Source organism: Amblyraja radiata, chromosome 12 (assembly GCF_010909765.2).
Source record: "Amblyraja radiata isolate CabotCenter1 chromosome 12, sAmbRad1.1.pri, whole genome shotgun sequence".
Taxonomy (NCBI): domain Eukaryota; kingdom Metazoa; phylum Chordata; class Chondrichthyes; order Rajiformes; family Rajidae; genus Amblyraja; species Amblyraja radiata.
The window spans coordinates 33,589,874-33,605,853 of record NC_045967.1 but is presented as its reverse complement, the minus strand read 5'-3'; the positions used below and the strand labels follow the sequence as shown (position 1 = coordinate 33,605,853).

The window sequence follows — 15,980 nt, the reverse complement described above, 5'->3', positions numbered from 1 at the left end:
GGGGAGAAGGCAGGAACGGGGTACTGAATGTGGATGATCAGCCATGATCACATTGAATGGCGGTGCTGGCTCGAAGGGCCGAATGGCCTACTCCTGCACCTATTGTCTGTCTATTGTCTATAATCTTTTCTTCTCCATAGGAAACTCGCACAAAAATGCACGGCAGAATTTCAGCGGATGAAAATGTTTCAGAAGGCACGTTTAAGAGAAATGCAAAATCTATTCTAAATCCCACAGGTGAGATTTAGTAGTGAATTGGATTAAGTCAAAGTATACTTAGCCTACATTTATTGCAAAATATTTCAGGGCAATTAATGATCAAACCTAATATGACACAGAACCATATAAAGTGATACTGGGGCAGCTGACAAAAGCATGGTGAAATAAATTAGCATAGACAAACATTTTAAAGGCGAAAATAAGGATTATGATTGGCTTGTGGCAATTACAGTGGTGGGGAGGACCCAGACCATGGAGAGTTTTCATAAAATGAGTGTAATAATTTTCAAGTTAATCTGTTTGGTTCACCATTAATCAATGTATGGGAAGGAACTGCAGATGCTAGTTTAAATCGAAGATAGACACAAAATGCTGGTGTAACTCAGCTGGACTGGCAGCATCTCTGGAGATCAGTCTGAAGAAGGGTCTCAATCCGAAACGCCACCCATTCCTTCTCTCCAGAGATACTGCCTGTCCCGCTGAGTTACTCCAGCATTCTGTGTCTATTAATCAGCAATGGTTGCCCAGCAAACCATTGTGCAAATATTCCACAGGCCACTTGCTTGCAGAGTTGAAGAGGCCAAATATTTGGTGAGAAGGATGAAACTTCAATCCATGTCACATTGTGCACTTCTGAATAACATGAGCAGAGCAAGTCTGGTACATCCCTCGGTCACAAAGAAACAAATAATCGCACTTCACGGGGAAATTCATGGTGACATTTTTTGGAAAGTCTGGGAACTTGGAAGAACAGAGGCATCTTGGAAGAACAGGGTGTTCTTGCGTTGTGTTCTGTGATATTAACATTATGTTCAAATCCCCATTAGATTACAGTAAATCAGTGATGGATCTTCGCGTATCGGATTCTGCTAACAAAGAGGATTCCATGGGAGACCGCAGTCGGTCAGTTCCAGGTCTCAATGTGGAACAGGTCAGTTTAGAAAGGAACTTTACACCCATAGCCTGATCACCTCCTCACATAGTTTATATTTTGCTTTACCTTTTGTTAACCATGGGAGGTTTCTCCTGGGAACCCTTTATATGCTGCATTATGAACTAGCTGTTTAAATATATGTCACTGCGTATACACTGCCCTGTTACTCTCTGACCCAGTGAACCTTGTAATAACCTTTAATTAAGTGGAGTACATTGGTTGCAGATGCTGGGCGTTTGCCCTCAAACTATTGAGGATTCTATGTCGAGCTCACTGCTCCTAGAGAATCCTTGACCGCAACATTTTTGTTAATCCTACTTCATTACAGATGACCAAATCTGAAACAGCAAGGGTAGATTCTGTAACATACAGTTCTAAGAAACCATCCCTGACACACTGCACTCCACAAATTCCTCTTCCACGGTATGTAATTTGCTTGAGGTCTAGATTTACATGGTTAAAAGTACAATCCAATAAATGAATGGCCCTCTCTTGGGCCTGTGCCAATACAACTTGGATCTGATGAGCATGCCCTCATTCCTACTTTATAGAACATTGCAATGACTGTTCAAAAAAATAAAGTGAGGGGAGTAAATCAATCAAGAGAAAGGAAGAAATGCTGATGGAATTTTGTTTTAGATGTACCATATTGTAGTGTGTAAGCACAAAGGTTGATAGAGTAAAGAGATAGAAACCCAGCTCTTTGTACCAAATCAGCATTTTAAAAACAGTCATGTTATTGGTATATTCACAAGGGTGAAAATCCTTGTTTGCATGAAGCTCCTAGAGTAAACAGTAATACAATGAAACACAGCAACAAATGTAAAATGATGGGGAAGTGGGATGATCCAGGATTGCTCTGAAGCATTTTTGAGTGTCTGATTTAGGAACAACACTAGGATTGATGTTGGATTTTCTAAAATCAGGAGGGGGGAAATAAAATATTTTTTTTTACATAAAGATAAAATTGTATGCCAGTCAATGTTTGAACAGTTAGTCGTGCAGTTTACAGTGGCAACTTGATCGTGGGTGCTTTATGGATATAATGTTTTCCGAGGTTTAGATTTAGTTGTACTCTTTATCTTTTGGCAGGATGAGGAGGAAGAGGATATTGATAAACTGGTGACAATCCACCGTATGACAAATCCTCGTCATAGTCTCAAGAGTGGAAGTTCTGTGGTAAGTTCCTCAGCAAAATATTGTCATTTTATATCTCTCTAAATATATATATATATATATATATATAAATCCTCAGTTTGTGTTTATAGAAATATATATAGTTAAATATCTTGGGCATTTGTTGTTTGAATGTGGAGAAAATAATGTTCATTGTCCTATTGAAACACAAATCACCAAGATGATTCACAGTAAGGTATATCATACTGGTTAAGGCTGATTAGTATGATGCAAGAGATATCTCATTTTGTGTAATTTGAAGTTCAGACTGGGCACATCCTGTGTCCAAGAGATTGTGGAAGTGTACACTGCATGACTAACTTCCTAATCTAACATCTCTGGGATGTTGTCCTCCTGTTTCCTGGGAGCTATGCTCATTATCCTATGGCTTAGCTCATTCTCTTTTCCTATCTCAGTGACTGATTTTATAACTTGAATGGCATTGGAAAACAAAGTAATATTCCCCTTGATTTCATTACTATTGGCAAATCTAACACATGTTCTTATCCAATTTATTTACATTTTATTTATCGGTTTTACATAAGGAAGAAATGTCTGTGTCTGTTCCCATCTTCCGTTAAGCACATTTAATTCTCAATGTGGTATGTTACCATGGCATGTCACCAACTTCCTGTAACTCAAATCATGTGGCCGTTATTCAAATATAATTATTATGACAAATTTGCTATTGTTTTCACGTAACATTTCTCTGTGTGCATGCCTCCCCAGCAGGGAATACTGAGTAATTGTCAAGAAATAAATGTTGTCATTGTTCTTTGTAATAGTCTAAGAGTAGTCAAGACCATTCTCCTAAAACAGCCACCAAGTGACTGGGCACAAATAGAGGTTTGAACTCTACATTCCGCCTAGTCTGTGTGGCTCATTTGCTCAGAGGAAAAATATACTGATCGTGAGGAGTGAAGAGAAATATTATAGTTTTTAGAAAATATCATTGTACAATGACTTTTATGCCAGAGATACCTTCTATTGAATTTAGCCTTCTACCCCAGTCAACGAAGTCATTCAAAGAACAAGTAGAATGTGATCCAGGTAATATTTATTCCTCTATCAACGTTTTACATAGAAAAAAAAGGTTAAGTGGCCCCTGCTTCTAATGGGAGCTTGCTGAATACAAATTATCTTATTGTAAATTAGTAGCTCCATTTCAAAACTGTTGCCTGTAATTTAACTGCAAGTCTTTCTGTCCTTTTAACTGGATATTAATAAACAGACTGCATCTGAGGTTCTATGCCTGTCAGATAATTTATGATTGACAAGTATTTTATTGTGCTACAATATTGAAAATGGGAAATTATTTCCCAGCCTAGAAATGCCACATCTTAATTAGTATGGCATCATACCTGAATAAGTAATTTGCAACAGAATGTTAACCTACACCAACAAATGAAGAGTAGAACATCGTGATCAAGCATCTGTAATTGAAGTGTAACTGCCGGTTTGGTTACCTCCTCATTGTGACCTGGAATGGGTATAAATGTAGCTCTATACCAATTTCTATCATAAAGTGGTAAAGATCATTTCAGCTATGTGAAGGTTACCTAAATAAGATTAAATCTTAGTGTACAAGTTTAGCAAATCGAGAGACATTGCTTTCTTGTTTAATTATGCAGTGACACTAACTAACTTTGTTTCAGAGTACAATGGGGAGCATGGCCAGCATCTACAGTGAAGCAGGTGACTTTGGCAATGTTACAGTCACAGGGGAGATCATCTTCTTCCTCCGCTATGACCAAAAGAAACAAGCCCTTAATGTACACGTGAAGGAATGCTACAACCTGGCTTACGGGGATGAGAACAAGAAGAAATCAAACCCGTAAGTGTGTTTGTGAGTTTATGGGATGCCTGGTATTTCTAAACATACTATGCATTGAGAAGCAACTCCATCTACTCTGAATTGACAGCATTATGCAGGTCTTTAAATAATTCATTTAAATCCTTATGCTGAATAATAATATCCATGTAGACTGGATATGTGGATATTGGTATTTAGTTGGAATTGGCATTTGTTTTCAATATTTATTGCATGTATTATTTGATTGTTTACTTGAAGGTTAGCACAGTATTTGTTGGATCTGAATCTGGATCTGAGTATTTTTTGCGCTGTTCCTATCTACTTTTCTGGGGAAATGCATCATTACATCAGTGGTGCAGGTATAATTGGCAGTCTGCTTTACACTCTACTGTTGCTAGATGGATTAAAATTTCTGCCTCTAAAAATAGATTGTAACTAATGTTTAATTTTGGTTATGTGACCTAAAAATGACATTTATTTTGGACGAAGTTTGAAACTACCCTGTGTTTGTGATTACGCCACCTGGTGCGAATGCACAGCAAGATGTGACATCTTTGTCCCAATTATAAGACTCACCACAGCCTGGGAAATCCCTCCTGCACTAACCTCAAGGGCTTGTCCCATTTGGGCGACATTTTGGGCGACAGCCTGAAAAGAGGTTGGCGCGGCGTGGTCGGGGCGTGACGCGGGGTGACACGCAGTGTCTCCCTGTCGCCCCTGGATGCTCCACACCTGCAACTTTGCTGTTTTATTTCTTAAGATATACACACGCAACTCGGCACAATGCGAGAATGACTGGCGAGGGTAGTCCTCATTGCTGTTGTAATCACAAAGATCGACACACGTGCAAAATATCGCAATTTAAAGAGACCCCCAATAACTAGCGAGGGGGTCTGAGCAGTCCACTCGGACGAACACATGCTTGCTTGGTTAGATTGAAGCTGGAGGAGAATGCTTAGAAGCGGCGATCTCGGGGACTGGGACTGGGCGCCGATTGCTTAAAGATTATTGGCCTTGGTATGTCCAAGGGAAATGTTACTGAATGTAGAGGGAGAAGGGCGGAATTTACGAATGGCGGGAATTGAAAGCAGAACGATATTTGCAGCAGAGATCCAACTCGGCTGGGAGAATGGGAGCGGAGCGTGGCGAGATAGAAACAGGATACTGCTGGGCCGAAACAGAGACCTCGCAGAGAGCGACTCATACTTAAAAATCCCAGAGTGCTATCTGTTCCAGCAGCGGACAAACTGACAAGGCAGCAGGTGTTCATTTCCAATATGATTATTATACTTCGCTGTAGTGTGAAAGCGAATGATGTGCTTGACGTATCGGTGTCATACAACTTGACAGTTTTTAGAGCATCGGTCACTGACGTCTGCAATCGCTGAAATAAATCGCAAAGTGGGACAGGCCCTTAACACTTCTCTGCTCAAGCGGAAGTGGCATATTGCTGGCAACGTAAAGACAGTTTGTGCAGTTGGACACTGAGAACTCAAATGACTATGCCTCAAGGGACCCCCGCTAGGCAGAAGAGAAAGGGACTTTCATCCCAGATTTTGGAGACACTTCAAATCCAAACTTTCAATCCATTTTCATTAATTGTCCTAATGTAATAAAAATATGCACATTTAAAAAAATATTTTTTCTGCAGCTATGTGAAGTCTTACCTGTTACCAGATAAATCACGGCAAAGTAAACGCAAGACTACAATTAAACGCAACACAACTAGCCCTATCTACAATGAAATCTTACGGGTAAGGCTTAAGAGGCCTAATGCTTGTCTTTGTAATCCGCACTGAAAAGAATACAGAACCCTCCATAATGTTTGGACAAAGACCCATCATTTATTTATTTGCCTCTGTACTCCACAATTTGAGATTTGTAATAGAAAAAATCACATGTGGTCAGTGTGCACATTGTCAGATTTTAATAAAGGCCATTTTGATACATTTTGGTTTCACCATGTAGAAATTACAGCAGTGTTTATACATAGTCCCCCCATTTGTGGGCAACCATAATGTTTGGGACACAGCATTGTCATGTAAATGAAAGTAGTCATGTTTAGTATTTTGTTGCATATCCTTTGCATGCAATGACTGCCTGAAGTCTGCGATTCATGGACATCACCAGTTGCTGGGTGTCTTCTCTGGTGATGCTCTGCCAGGCCTGTATTGCAGCCATCTTTAGCTTATGCTTGTTTTATAACCATATAACAATTACAGCACGGAAACAGGCCATCTCGGCCCTACATGTCCATGCCGAACAATTATTTTCCCTTAGTCCCACCTGCCTGCACTCATACCATAACCCTCCATTCCCTTCTCATCCATATGCCTATCCAATTTATTTTTAAATGATACCATCGAACCTGCCTCCACAACTTCCACTGGAAGCTCATTCCACACCGCTACCACTCTCTGAGTAAAGAAGTTCCCCCTCATGTTACCCCTAAACTTCTGTCCCTTAATTCTGAAGTCATGTCCTCTTGTTTGAATCTTCCCTATTCTCAAAGGGAAAAGCTTGTCCACATCAACTCTGTCTATCCCTCTCATCATTTTAAAGACCTCTATCAAGTCCCCCCTTAACATTCTGCGCTCCAGAGAATAAAGACCTAACTTATTCAACCTTTCTCTGTCTTAGTTGTTGAAACCCAGGCAACATTCTAGTAAATCTCCTCTGTACTCTCTCTATTTTGTTGACATCCTTCCTATAATTGGGCGACCAAAATTGTACACCATACTCCAGATTTGGTCTCACCAATGCCTTGTACAATTTTAACATTACATCCCAGCTTCTATACTCAATGCTCTGATTTATAAAGGCTAGCATGCCAAAAGCTTTCTTTACCACCCTATCTATATGAGATTCCACCTTCAAGGAAATATGCACGGGGCTAGTCCTCTTCTGTTTTCTCTTCAGCATATAAAAGGCATGCTCAATCGGGTTTAGATCAGGTGATTGACTTGGCCACTCAAGAATTTACCATTTTTTAGCTTTGAAAAACTCCTTTGTTGCTTTAGTCGTATGTTTGGGATCATTGTCTTGCTGTAGAATGAACGGCCATCCAATGTGTTTTGAGGCATTTGTTTGAACTTGAGCAGATAGGATGTGTCTATACACGTCAGAATTCATTACGCTACTACCATCAGCAGTTGTATCATCAATGAAGATAAGTGAGCCAGTACCTTTAGCAGTCATACATGCTCAGGCCATAATACCCCCACCACCGTGTTTCACAGATGAGGTGGTATTCTTTGGATCTTGGGCAGTTCCTTCTCTCCTCCATACTTTGCTCTTGCCATCATTCTGATATAAGTTAATCTTTGTCTCATCTTTCCGCAAGACCCTTTTCCAAAACTGCGGTTGCTCTTTTAAGTACTTCTTGGCAAACTGTAATCTGGCCATCCTATTTTTGCGGCTAACCAGCGGTTTGCATCTTGCAGTGTAGCCTCTGTATTTCTGTTCATGAAGTCTTCTGCGGACAGTGATCATTGACAAATCCACACCTGAAGAGTGTTTCTGATCTATCGGACAGGTGTTAGGGGTTTTTTCCTTTATTATGGAGAGAATTCTTCTGTCATCAGCTGTGGAGGTCTTCCTTGGCCTGCCAGTCCCTTTGCGATTAGTAAACTCGCCAGTGCTCTCTTTCTTCTTAAAGATGTTCCAAACAGTTGATTTTGGTAAGCCTACAGTTTTTCTGATGTCTTTACCAGTTTTATTCTTGTTTCTCAGTCTCACAATGGCTTCTTTGACTTTCATTGGCACAACTTTGGTCGTCATGTTGATAATCAGCAATAAATTTTTCCAACGGTGATGGAAAGACTGGAGGAAAAACTAGGTGCTGAGAGCTCTCTAATACCTGCATTAAGGAGGCAATTAAACACAACTGAGCAATTATAAACGCCTGTGAAGCCATGTGTCCCAAACAATATGGTGCCCTGAAATTGGGGGCCTGTATAAACACAGCTGTAATTTCTACATGGTGAAACCAAAATGTATAAAAATGGTCTTTATTAAAATCTGATAATGTGCACTTTAACCACATGTGATTTTTTTGTATAACACATCACAAATTGTGGAGTACAGAGGGTAATAAATAAATGATGGGTCTTTGTCCCAAACATTATGGAGGGCACTGTATGTTATTATGAACATATAAATTAAGAGCAGTCCCAACAAACCTGCTCTGCTGTTATTACGATCACGATTGCTCAGCTTGTTGTCTCAATTCCAACACCTCCATGGTAACCTGTCACCTCGTTGCATAGCAAGTATTTATTTACCTAATGATTATCTTAATGGTGTTAAACTTTTCAGCTTGCAAAACATTCTGAGAGAAAAAAAGATTTAATCGCTGTGTTAAATGTGCAACCATGACCCCGAGTTGCAGACTCGCCCATGAGGAAGTATCCTCAAGTTCAAGTGAGTTTATTGTCATGTGTTCCTGATAGGACAATGACATTCTTGCTTTGCTTCAGCACACAGAACATAGTAGGCATTTACTACAAAACAGATCAGTTTGTCCATATACCATTATATAAATATATACACACATGAATAAATAAACTGATAAAGTGCAAATAACAGATAATGGGTTAGTAATAATCAGAGTTTTGTCTGAGCCAGGTTGCTCTTGTGTTTACCCAGTTAAGATCTCTCAGAATTTTACATGTTTCAATAAAATGTGGGTGATTATTTGAGAGAAAGGGAACATAATATTCTAAAATGCTCCCGTTTATTATAATTCATGCATTTTACAAGATTCTGCAGGTGCAAGTGCAGCAGGAAGCAACATGATCAAGGCTATCTGAACTTCCAAAGAGACTTCAGAATTATTTTTCAGTAATTTAGAACCAAATAATGTGGGAGCTGCACACTGGTGAAACATTGCTGGTGGAAGTCAGATTAAAGTGTTAAGGAGTGATTTTTCAGCACAAAGTTGTCCAAAGTTTTGTAGAAATACTAAAAAGTCTGAAGAAGGTTCTCGCCCAGAAATGTCACCTATTCATTTTCTCCAGCGATGTTGCCTGACCCACTGAGTTACTCCAGCATTTTGTGTCTATCCTTAAATTGTTAGTCTCCAATGCAGGAAACAAGATTGCCTCTAATGCATTGGGAGTAAGTTTTCATTTTTTTTTAAGTGAAAATGTGGAAATATCCTTTGGTATGTGTGTCCTGGGAGTCCTCAATTGGACAGGGTGGAAACTATGACATTTCATCTATCTGTGCTGGACAGAAATAGCTCTTATAGTTGTTGCAGTGGATTTTTCATTGGATTTTCTTTCCTCTCGCCACTAACCAGTATGAAATCAGTGAGTCGCAGTTAATTATGAGGACTTTGCAACTTTCTGTATGGCACCATGACCGCTTTGGGCGCAATAGTTTCCTGGGAGAGGTGGACCTCTCGCTGGATGTTTGGAAATTCAACAGTGAATCAGAGGAGAGACTTCCTCTTCACGGCAAGGTAAGGGCAACACTTTTTTAACCTTCAACACATTGTTTAAACAGTACTAGGGCAGCAGACTGGTGTCTGCATTCCTTACAAATCTGTTTGAAATTCTGGGAAACCTCACTCAGTCAAAAGGTAAACGTCTAAATTCTTTACATTGCTATTAAGTGTCAGAAGGGAATGTTCTGTAAGTTCTGTGGAATAATAGATCTCTTTTAAGATTTCAGAAGGTCAGTATAAATAGATTAAATATGATAACAGAGACCATGTTTAGAATTTGTCCAGACTTTTCCTTCTTCAGCTCTAGAAAGGAGATGATGAGGAATTTCTTTCATCAGAGGTTGGTGAATCTAGAATTCATTGCCACAGATGGCTGTGGAGGCCAAGTCATAGGGTATTTTTAAGGCGCAGATTGGCGGAGTCTTGATTAGCAAGGGTGTCACGAGTTATGGGGAGAAGGCAGGGGAATGGGGTTGAGAGGGAAAGATAGATTAGCCATGATTTCATGGCATAGACTTGATGGGCTGAATGGCTTAATTCCCCTCCCATAACATGAACTCGTTGAAGGAGGATGGAAGCTTCCAGGAAAGATTATGTGTAGAAGATGACACGGGTTCTGCCTTTCATACTCGTACCTCAAGGGCGTGAGATTGAATTTTGTAAGACTATTTAATTTGAGTAGTTTCCATGTGACAGTATGGCATCACAATAATAAATTACTAATAACCTCACTAGCATTCTTGGTGACAGCCAGTGAAATAAATAAAAATATTACGTTTGTGGAGTGGCAGCTCTCTGAGGTTCTTTGTGCAACCAGGATACAGGAAAGTTTCCTCAGCATGTAGTGAATATACAGTATGCCAAAAATAGTATGAACTGGGGAATGAAGGTAGAACATTGTACGGAGTACACTGCCACATGTTTCATCTCACCATTTTCTAGCTATAACTATTACACTTACCCTTAGGATAATTAGCACATCTGCAGATGTTCCCAGAGCACACTTGGCAATGACCTTGTGTAATTCAGTAAAACAAAAGAGCACATTGCAGTTGCATTATCTCCGGAATCAGGAGTCAAGGGTGTTTAGTTGTCATATGTACTGGAAATGAACCAATCAAATTCTTACTTTCTACAGCTTTATTGGCCCATTGATGCAATAACGGAACAATAAGTAGACAATAATCAACAATACAATAAATTACTAATCAGTAAGACTTGGTAACTAATCCATAATAGTGCAAAAACTGAAGTATATTGTGGAACCAAAACAAAATCCGTAGCAAATAATTGCTGAGGTAAGATTGTGGTTAGATTGTGCAGTGTGGTTCAAGAACCTAATGATTGCTGGGAAAAGGCGGATGGTTGCTGGGTTGCTTGAACCTGAAGGTCACAGTTCTCAGGTTCTTCTTGTGCCTTCTTCCCGATGGTAGCAGTGAGATGAGAGCATGGCCAAAGTCTCTGACATTAACTGCCTTTTCAAGACAGCGCCTCTCTAGATCCCTTTGATGTTGGGGAGCTCATGACCCATGATGGACTGGGCAATGTCTAATACTTTCTGCAGCCTCCTTAGTTTCTGGGCATTCAAGTTACTGAACCAAGTCAATATGCCCTCTATCGTACACTTGCAGAAGTTTGATAGTGTACTCAACAATATGCCAAATCCCCTCAGTCTCCAAACTCATTAAACAGATAAATCAACTATTACAAAACCTGGATAATCACTCAATGTTACAGGAGTTCTCTAAGTTGTACAAAAATGGCCATTCAATTCATCAAAGACATTCCTGCTCAAAGGTTTGTCCACGTTGGCTTGTCTCCGCAGCTGTAACTTCAGTTTCCTCACACAGGAAATTTATAAAGACGTAATTACTTTTTCTACCATCAGATTAGTTCTGAAAATAGTACTCCAGTTTCTTCCATTGTTATTTCTCAATATTAATTCAACAACATAGTAAAGGACAATTCTAATTAGTCACCAGCATGAATTAGCATGAATTTATCTCTATTGAACTGGTCTATATAAAACATGACAGAGAGGAAAGAGATTCCAAGCATTCTTTATTTTGGAGAAATCAAACTCGAATTGAGTGATCTTTTTGCAGAGCACCTGAATATTTCCAGCATTTTCAGTATTTATTTTAGATTTCCCAAACGCACTAAAGGTTGTTAGGGCTTATGAACTATCTTTCTTGTGTAAAGACTTTTCATTACATACAGTACATATAATCCAAGTTTAAAAAGATATAGCAGTACCAAGAGTTGTGGATTTAGAGTGATTTAAGGCACTGGCTAGAACTCATTTATTATGGCATTTATTCTGATGGTTATTAAGTTTTGCTGGTTGTTTATGTGTCAAATAAATCTCAGTTAACAAATTGAATCCAAACCATATGCTCTACCAACATATTGCAGGATGACTATTTATTTTTGCAATGAGCATAAGCAACAGGAAAAGTACCCCTCATAATAGTCAGCTACGAGTCATTGCTACAACTTTCCAGATTCTCATTGAAAACGAATGTAAAGCAATTGTTTGAAAGTAACTTTACACATTTCAAGTCTGTTCTTATAATGCAGGCAAATGAAGAGTCTGGGTATATCCCTCCTTACAAAGGGGAGTTGGTAATTTCAATAAAATATATTCCAAGTACCAAAAGCGCTCCTGCAGACACGAGTAAGGGTAAGTTAGTAACAACTGGCTGTGTGTATGATATTTTACTTTTTTTGCACTTTACTTCTAAGTGGTTCACCAAGCTATTATGAATGTTCTCCCCTGAACAACAATGTATTGTGAAAAGATAATGACCAAGGTTAGAGGTTAGCGCATCCCCATATCATGCTGCAGCCTTCCTCCCCTATATGTGCTAAGGAAGGTCAGAGCTTCAGTTGGATGGGAATGGGAACATTGGTTGCATTAGCACTGAGGATTATGTTGAAGTATCGGGGGAGGAATAGTTGGTATCAGCTTGGGCGCCATGGGGATGGCAGAGCTGGGTTGAAGATAGAAGGCAAAAGTAGCAGGAGTAGTGAAGATACTATTTCCAAAAAAATACTTTAGACATAGCCATTGGTGAGACCTCACTTGGGGTATCATGAGCAATTATGTTTGCCATGCGAGAGGAAGGATGTAATTAAGCTAGAAAGGTGTGCAGAAAAGATACACCTCGGATATTGCTGGGACTGGAGGGCTTGAATTATAAGGAGAGACCAGATCGGTTGGGACTGATTTCAATGGAGTGGGGGAGGCTGAGGGGTTTGCTTATAGAGGTTTATAAAATCATGACATGCCTGGGTAATTAGTAAGTCAATCTTTTCCCCGTGGTAGAGAAGTATAAAAAGATTCATGGGCCTATCCCACTTAGGCGACTTTTTAGGTGAATGCAGTCCCCACATGTTTGCAGGTTGTTGCCGGGGAGTCACCTTCATGGTCGTGAGGAGTTCCCGCATTCTGGGAACTAGTCATGGCTTCATTATGGTCGCCGTGAATTTTTCAACATGTTGAAAATTTAGTGGCGACTAGAACTAAGCCGCCATGGAGAGTAGCGAGAATTCTCGTGCCGTAGGTGGGTCTCCAGGAGGTCCTAGTGGGTTGGCAGGATGTCGAAGGTTCTCATAGGTTCTTGAGGTTGTAGCCGGTGCTGACCAGTGAATTTCATTGGCTCATTGGTGAAAAAAAAGGTAAGCGGTAATTTTCAGAACCAAGGATAACCGACCGGTAATGTTAATGTCTGCAGAACTTCACAGCCGTGTATCTCTGGCGTTTTAAAAGTTGTCTGGCTTCTTAAAAGTTGTCTCCACTCCTTCTCTCCCCCCCCCCCCCCCCTCACCCCCCCTCTCCCCCTCCCCCCTCTTTTAAAGAACTTACCATAGACTGTGCTTTAGCCGTCTTAAGTACAGCGCCAACCTTCCTGTTCATCGCGGCGTGTGTCTGTATCACCTTGTATTTGCACCGCGTTAATTTCAGACAGCGCTCCCCCCGCTTGCCTTGTCCCCCGCCTGCGATATGTGTGTGTGTGTTCCACTCTAACAGTCGCCGTTCCAGTCCCTGTTTTTTTAGGCGACTGCCGACAACTTGACAGTCGCCTGAAAAATCGCCTAAGTGGGTCAGGCCCATAAATGCTTAAAGTAAGTGGGTAAAGATTTTGAAGGGGGTTTAAGGGAAGAAGATTTTCACAGATATAGTGGTGACGATATGGAAGGAGCTGCCAGAGGACGTGATAGAAAAAGAGACAAAAGATGTAGAAGACATTCGGATAGATGCATGGATAGGAAAGGTTCAGAGGTATATCGGTCAAATGCAGGCAAATGGTAATAGCTTAATTGGGCACCTTGGTTGGCTGAGATGCGGAGGGTCGAAGGGCCAGTTTCCATGCTTCATGATTCTAACTAAGTAGTGAATACGATCAGGAAATGTCTTTCAAACATTATTGTACCATCTGTTCCATACGTTCACTTACAATGTATCAGCTGCATTCACATTTCCTCCTTGAACAATACGGTTGAGAGCCAAGCCCCAATATGTCAGGCAGCAGGACTCTAGACAGTTGTCCTTTCCATAAAGCCTTTGCAGTGGCTGTACTGAGCTTCAGTACACCCCTCGGGACATCCTCCAGCATCTCACATTGTGCCAGTCAGCAGCACGGAGGTGAGGATTTGTTATACGTGTCAAAAAGCTACTTTATTCATAACAAATAAACATGGGATGCAACCAGTACACATTATATTCCTGCATTCAGTGTTCCAAGAAGTCAGTACTTTCTCTTTCCAGGCATCAACGTCAGTCGTGCTTCCTCTTTGAACAATACAAGCATGACGTGTTTGAGGAGCTCCTAAACAGGGCCCGGCCTCTCAGTGTTCAATAACAGCAGGATCCTGGATTATGGTCCTCCCCATGTAGCCGATGTGGTAGATGCACAGAGCTTTAATGCTTCCATCAGTACAAGCCTCTGCTAATCAGCAGCTTTCTTATCAGAAAATCCATGTCAGACTTCATGGTCGCAGACATGGCCAAACGCTACTTCTAAGACATAGAGGCAGACAGCATGGAAACTGGCCCCTCCGCCCGATCTGGCCAGGCCAAACAAGATGCCAATCTAACTTATTCCCATTTGCCTGTGTGTGGCCAACATCCTTAGGTACACAAAAATGCTGGAGAAACTCAGCGGGTGCAGCAGCATCTATGGAGCGAAGGAAATAGGCAACGTTTCGGGCCAAAACCCTTCTTCAGACTGATCAATCTGAACTGAAGAAGGGTTTCGGCCCGAAACGTTGCCTATTTCCTTCGCTCCATAGATGCTGCTGCACCCGCTGAGTTTCTCCAGCATTTTTGTGTACCTTCGATTTTCCAGCATCTGCAGTTCATTCTTAAACTCCTTATAAACCTTTCCTATCGAGGTACCTGTCCAAATATCCCTTAAATTGTGTTATTTTGCCAGCTTCAACAACTTCTTCTGTCAGTTTGTTTCTTTTTGTCCAATTCCAAAGTATATGTGCATAAATTAATTTCCAGGCTAATGTTTAAATTATGGACGACCTCATTGTAGAGATTTTGTTTATGATTCTGATGGGTTGCATTTAATTCAGGAAGAGAAAGACCTGAATCGTATGTACGGTATTTTGATTCCTGGGTGATTTGAGATAATTAGGACCAGGCACACCCAGTGGATGACGTTTCAATGGCAGTGATTCAAATAGAGTTATGTTAACATTGTTCCAATATTACTTCCTTGTTTCTTCATTGTGAATCATTGGTTTGACTGCACCTCCTCTACCATGTGGCTCGCATGTATGTTTATGATAACCTGGTTTCCATTGTTTTTTTTGACAGGTAAGAAAGCCACAAGGTCAGTAGAGGGTGGGGAGCTCCAGGTGTGGATTAAAGAGGCCAAGAACCTTGCACCAATGAAAGTAGGAGGAACTTCAGACACCTTTGTCAAAGGGTAAGAGTTGTGGTGCTTATGTAGGTGTACAAGTTATTACCTAAACATCAGTGCTTTAATTGAACAATGCTGATCGGTATGTGTGAATTTGGAAGTGAGTGAGGAGACTGAAATGGGGAGCAAAGCACAGAACATTTACTGGAACAGAAAGAAGTTCAAAACGTCAGCTGGTTCAAAACAAATCTGTGGTAGGGAGCTGTAATCTTCACTTCCATAAACATTTCCAGGCCACTCCTAAGGAAGGAAGTCTCCAACAATTGCAGTGAACTCACTAAACACATAAATCATGACTGATATACGGTTAAAATGTCAAGGAGGGGCCTTGAATTCCCGAGGCAGATCTATCTTCAGACCTTGCACTTTGTACCATGACACATCCTCATCCCTTTCACAACATTCATTTTCAACATCTTATTGTCATCCTGGTCAGTCAACAAGGAAGGCATT

General features: G+C 40.6%; 1 protein-coding gene across 2 annotated transcripts in view; it reads left to right on the top strand.

Annotated features, from left to right (window-relative positions):
- Positions 1 to 15,980, top strand: part of sytl4 (synaptotagmin like 4) — a 59,720-nt gene that overhangs the window by 38,742 nt on the left and 4,998 nt on the right. For both annotated transcript variants that reach the window (XM_033030442.1, XM_033030443.1), the window contains 8 exons: positions 141 to 237; positions 1,047 to 1,150; positions 2,246 to 2,332; positions 3,985 to 4,163; positions 5,794 to 5,896; positions 9,445 to 9,606; positions 12,172 to 12,274; positions 15,422 to 15,533. In XM_033030442.1, coding sequence (XP_032886333.1) covers positions 141 to 237; positions 1,047 to 1,150; positions 2,246 to 2,332; positions 3,985 to 4,163; positions 5,794 to 5,896; positions 9,445 to 9,606; positions 12,172 to 12,274; positions 15,422 to 15,533 — 947 coding nt within the window. The remainder of the gene's footprint in view (positions 1 to 140; positions 238 to 1,046; positions 1,151 to 2,245; positions 2,333 to 3,984; positions 4,164 to 5,793; positions 5,897 to 9,444; positions 9,607 to 12,171; positions 12,275 to 15,421; positions 15,534 to 15,980) is intronic.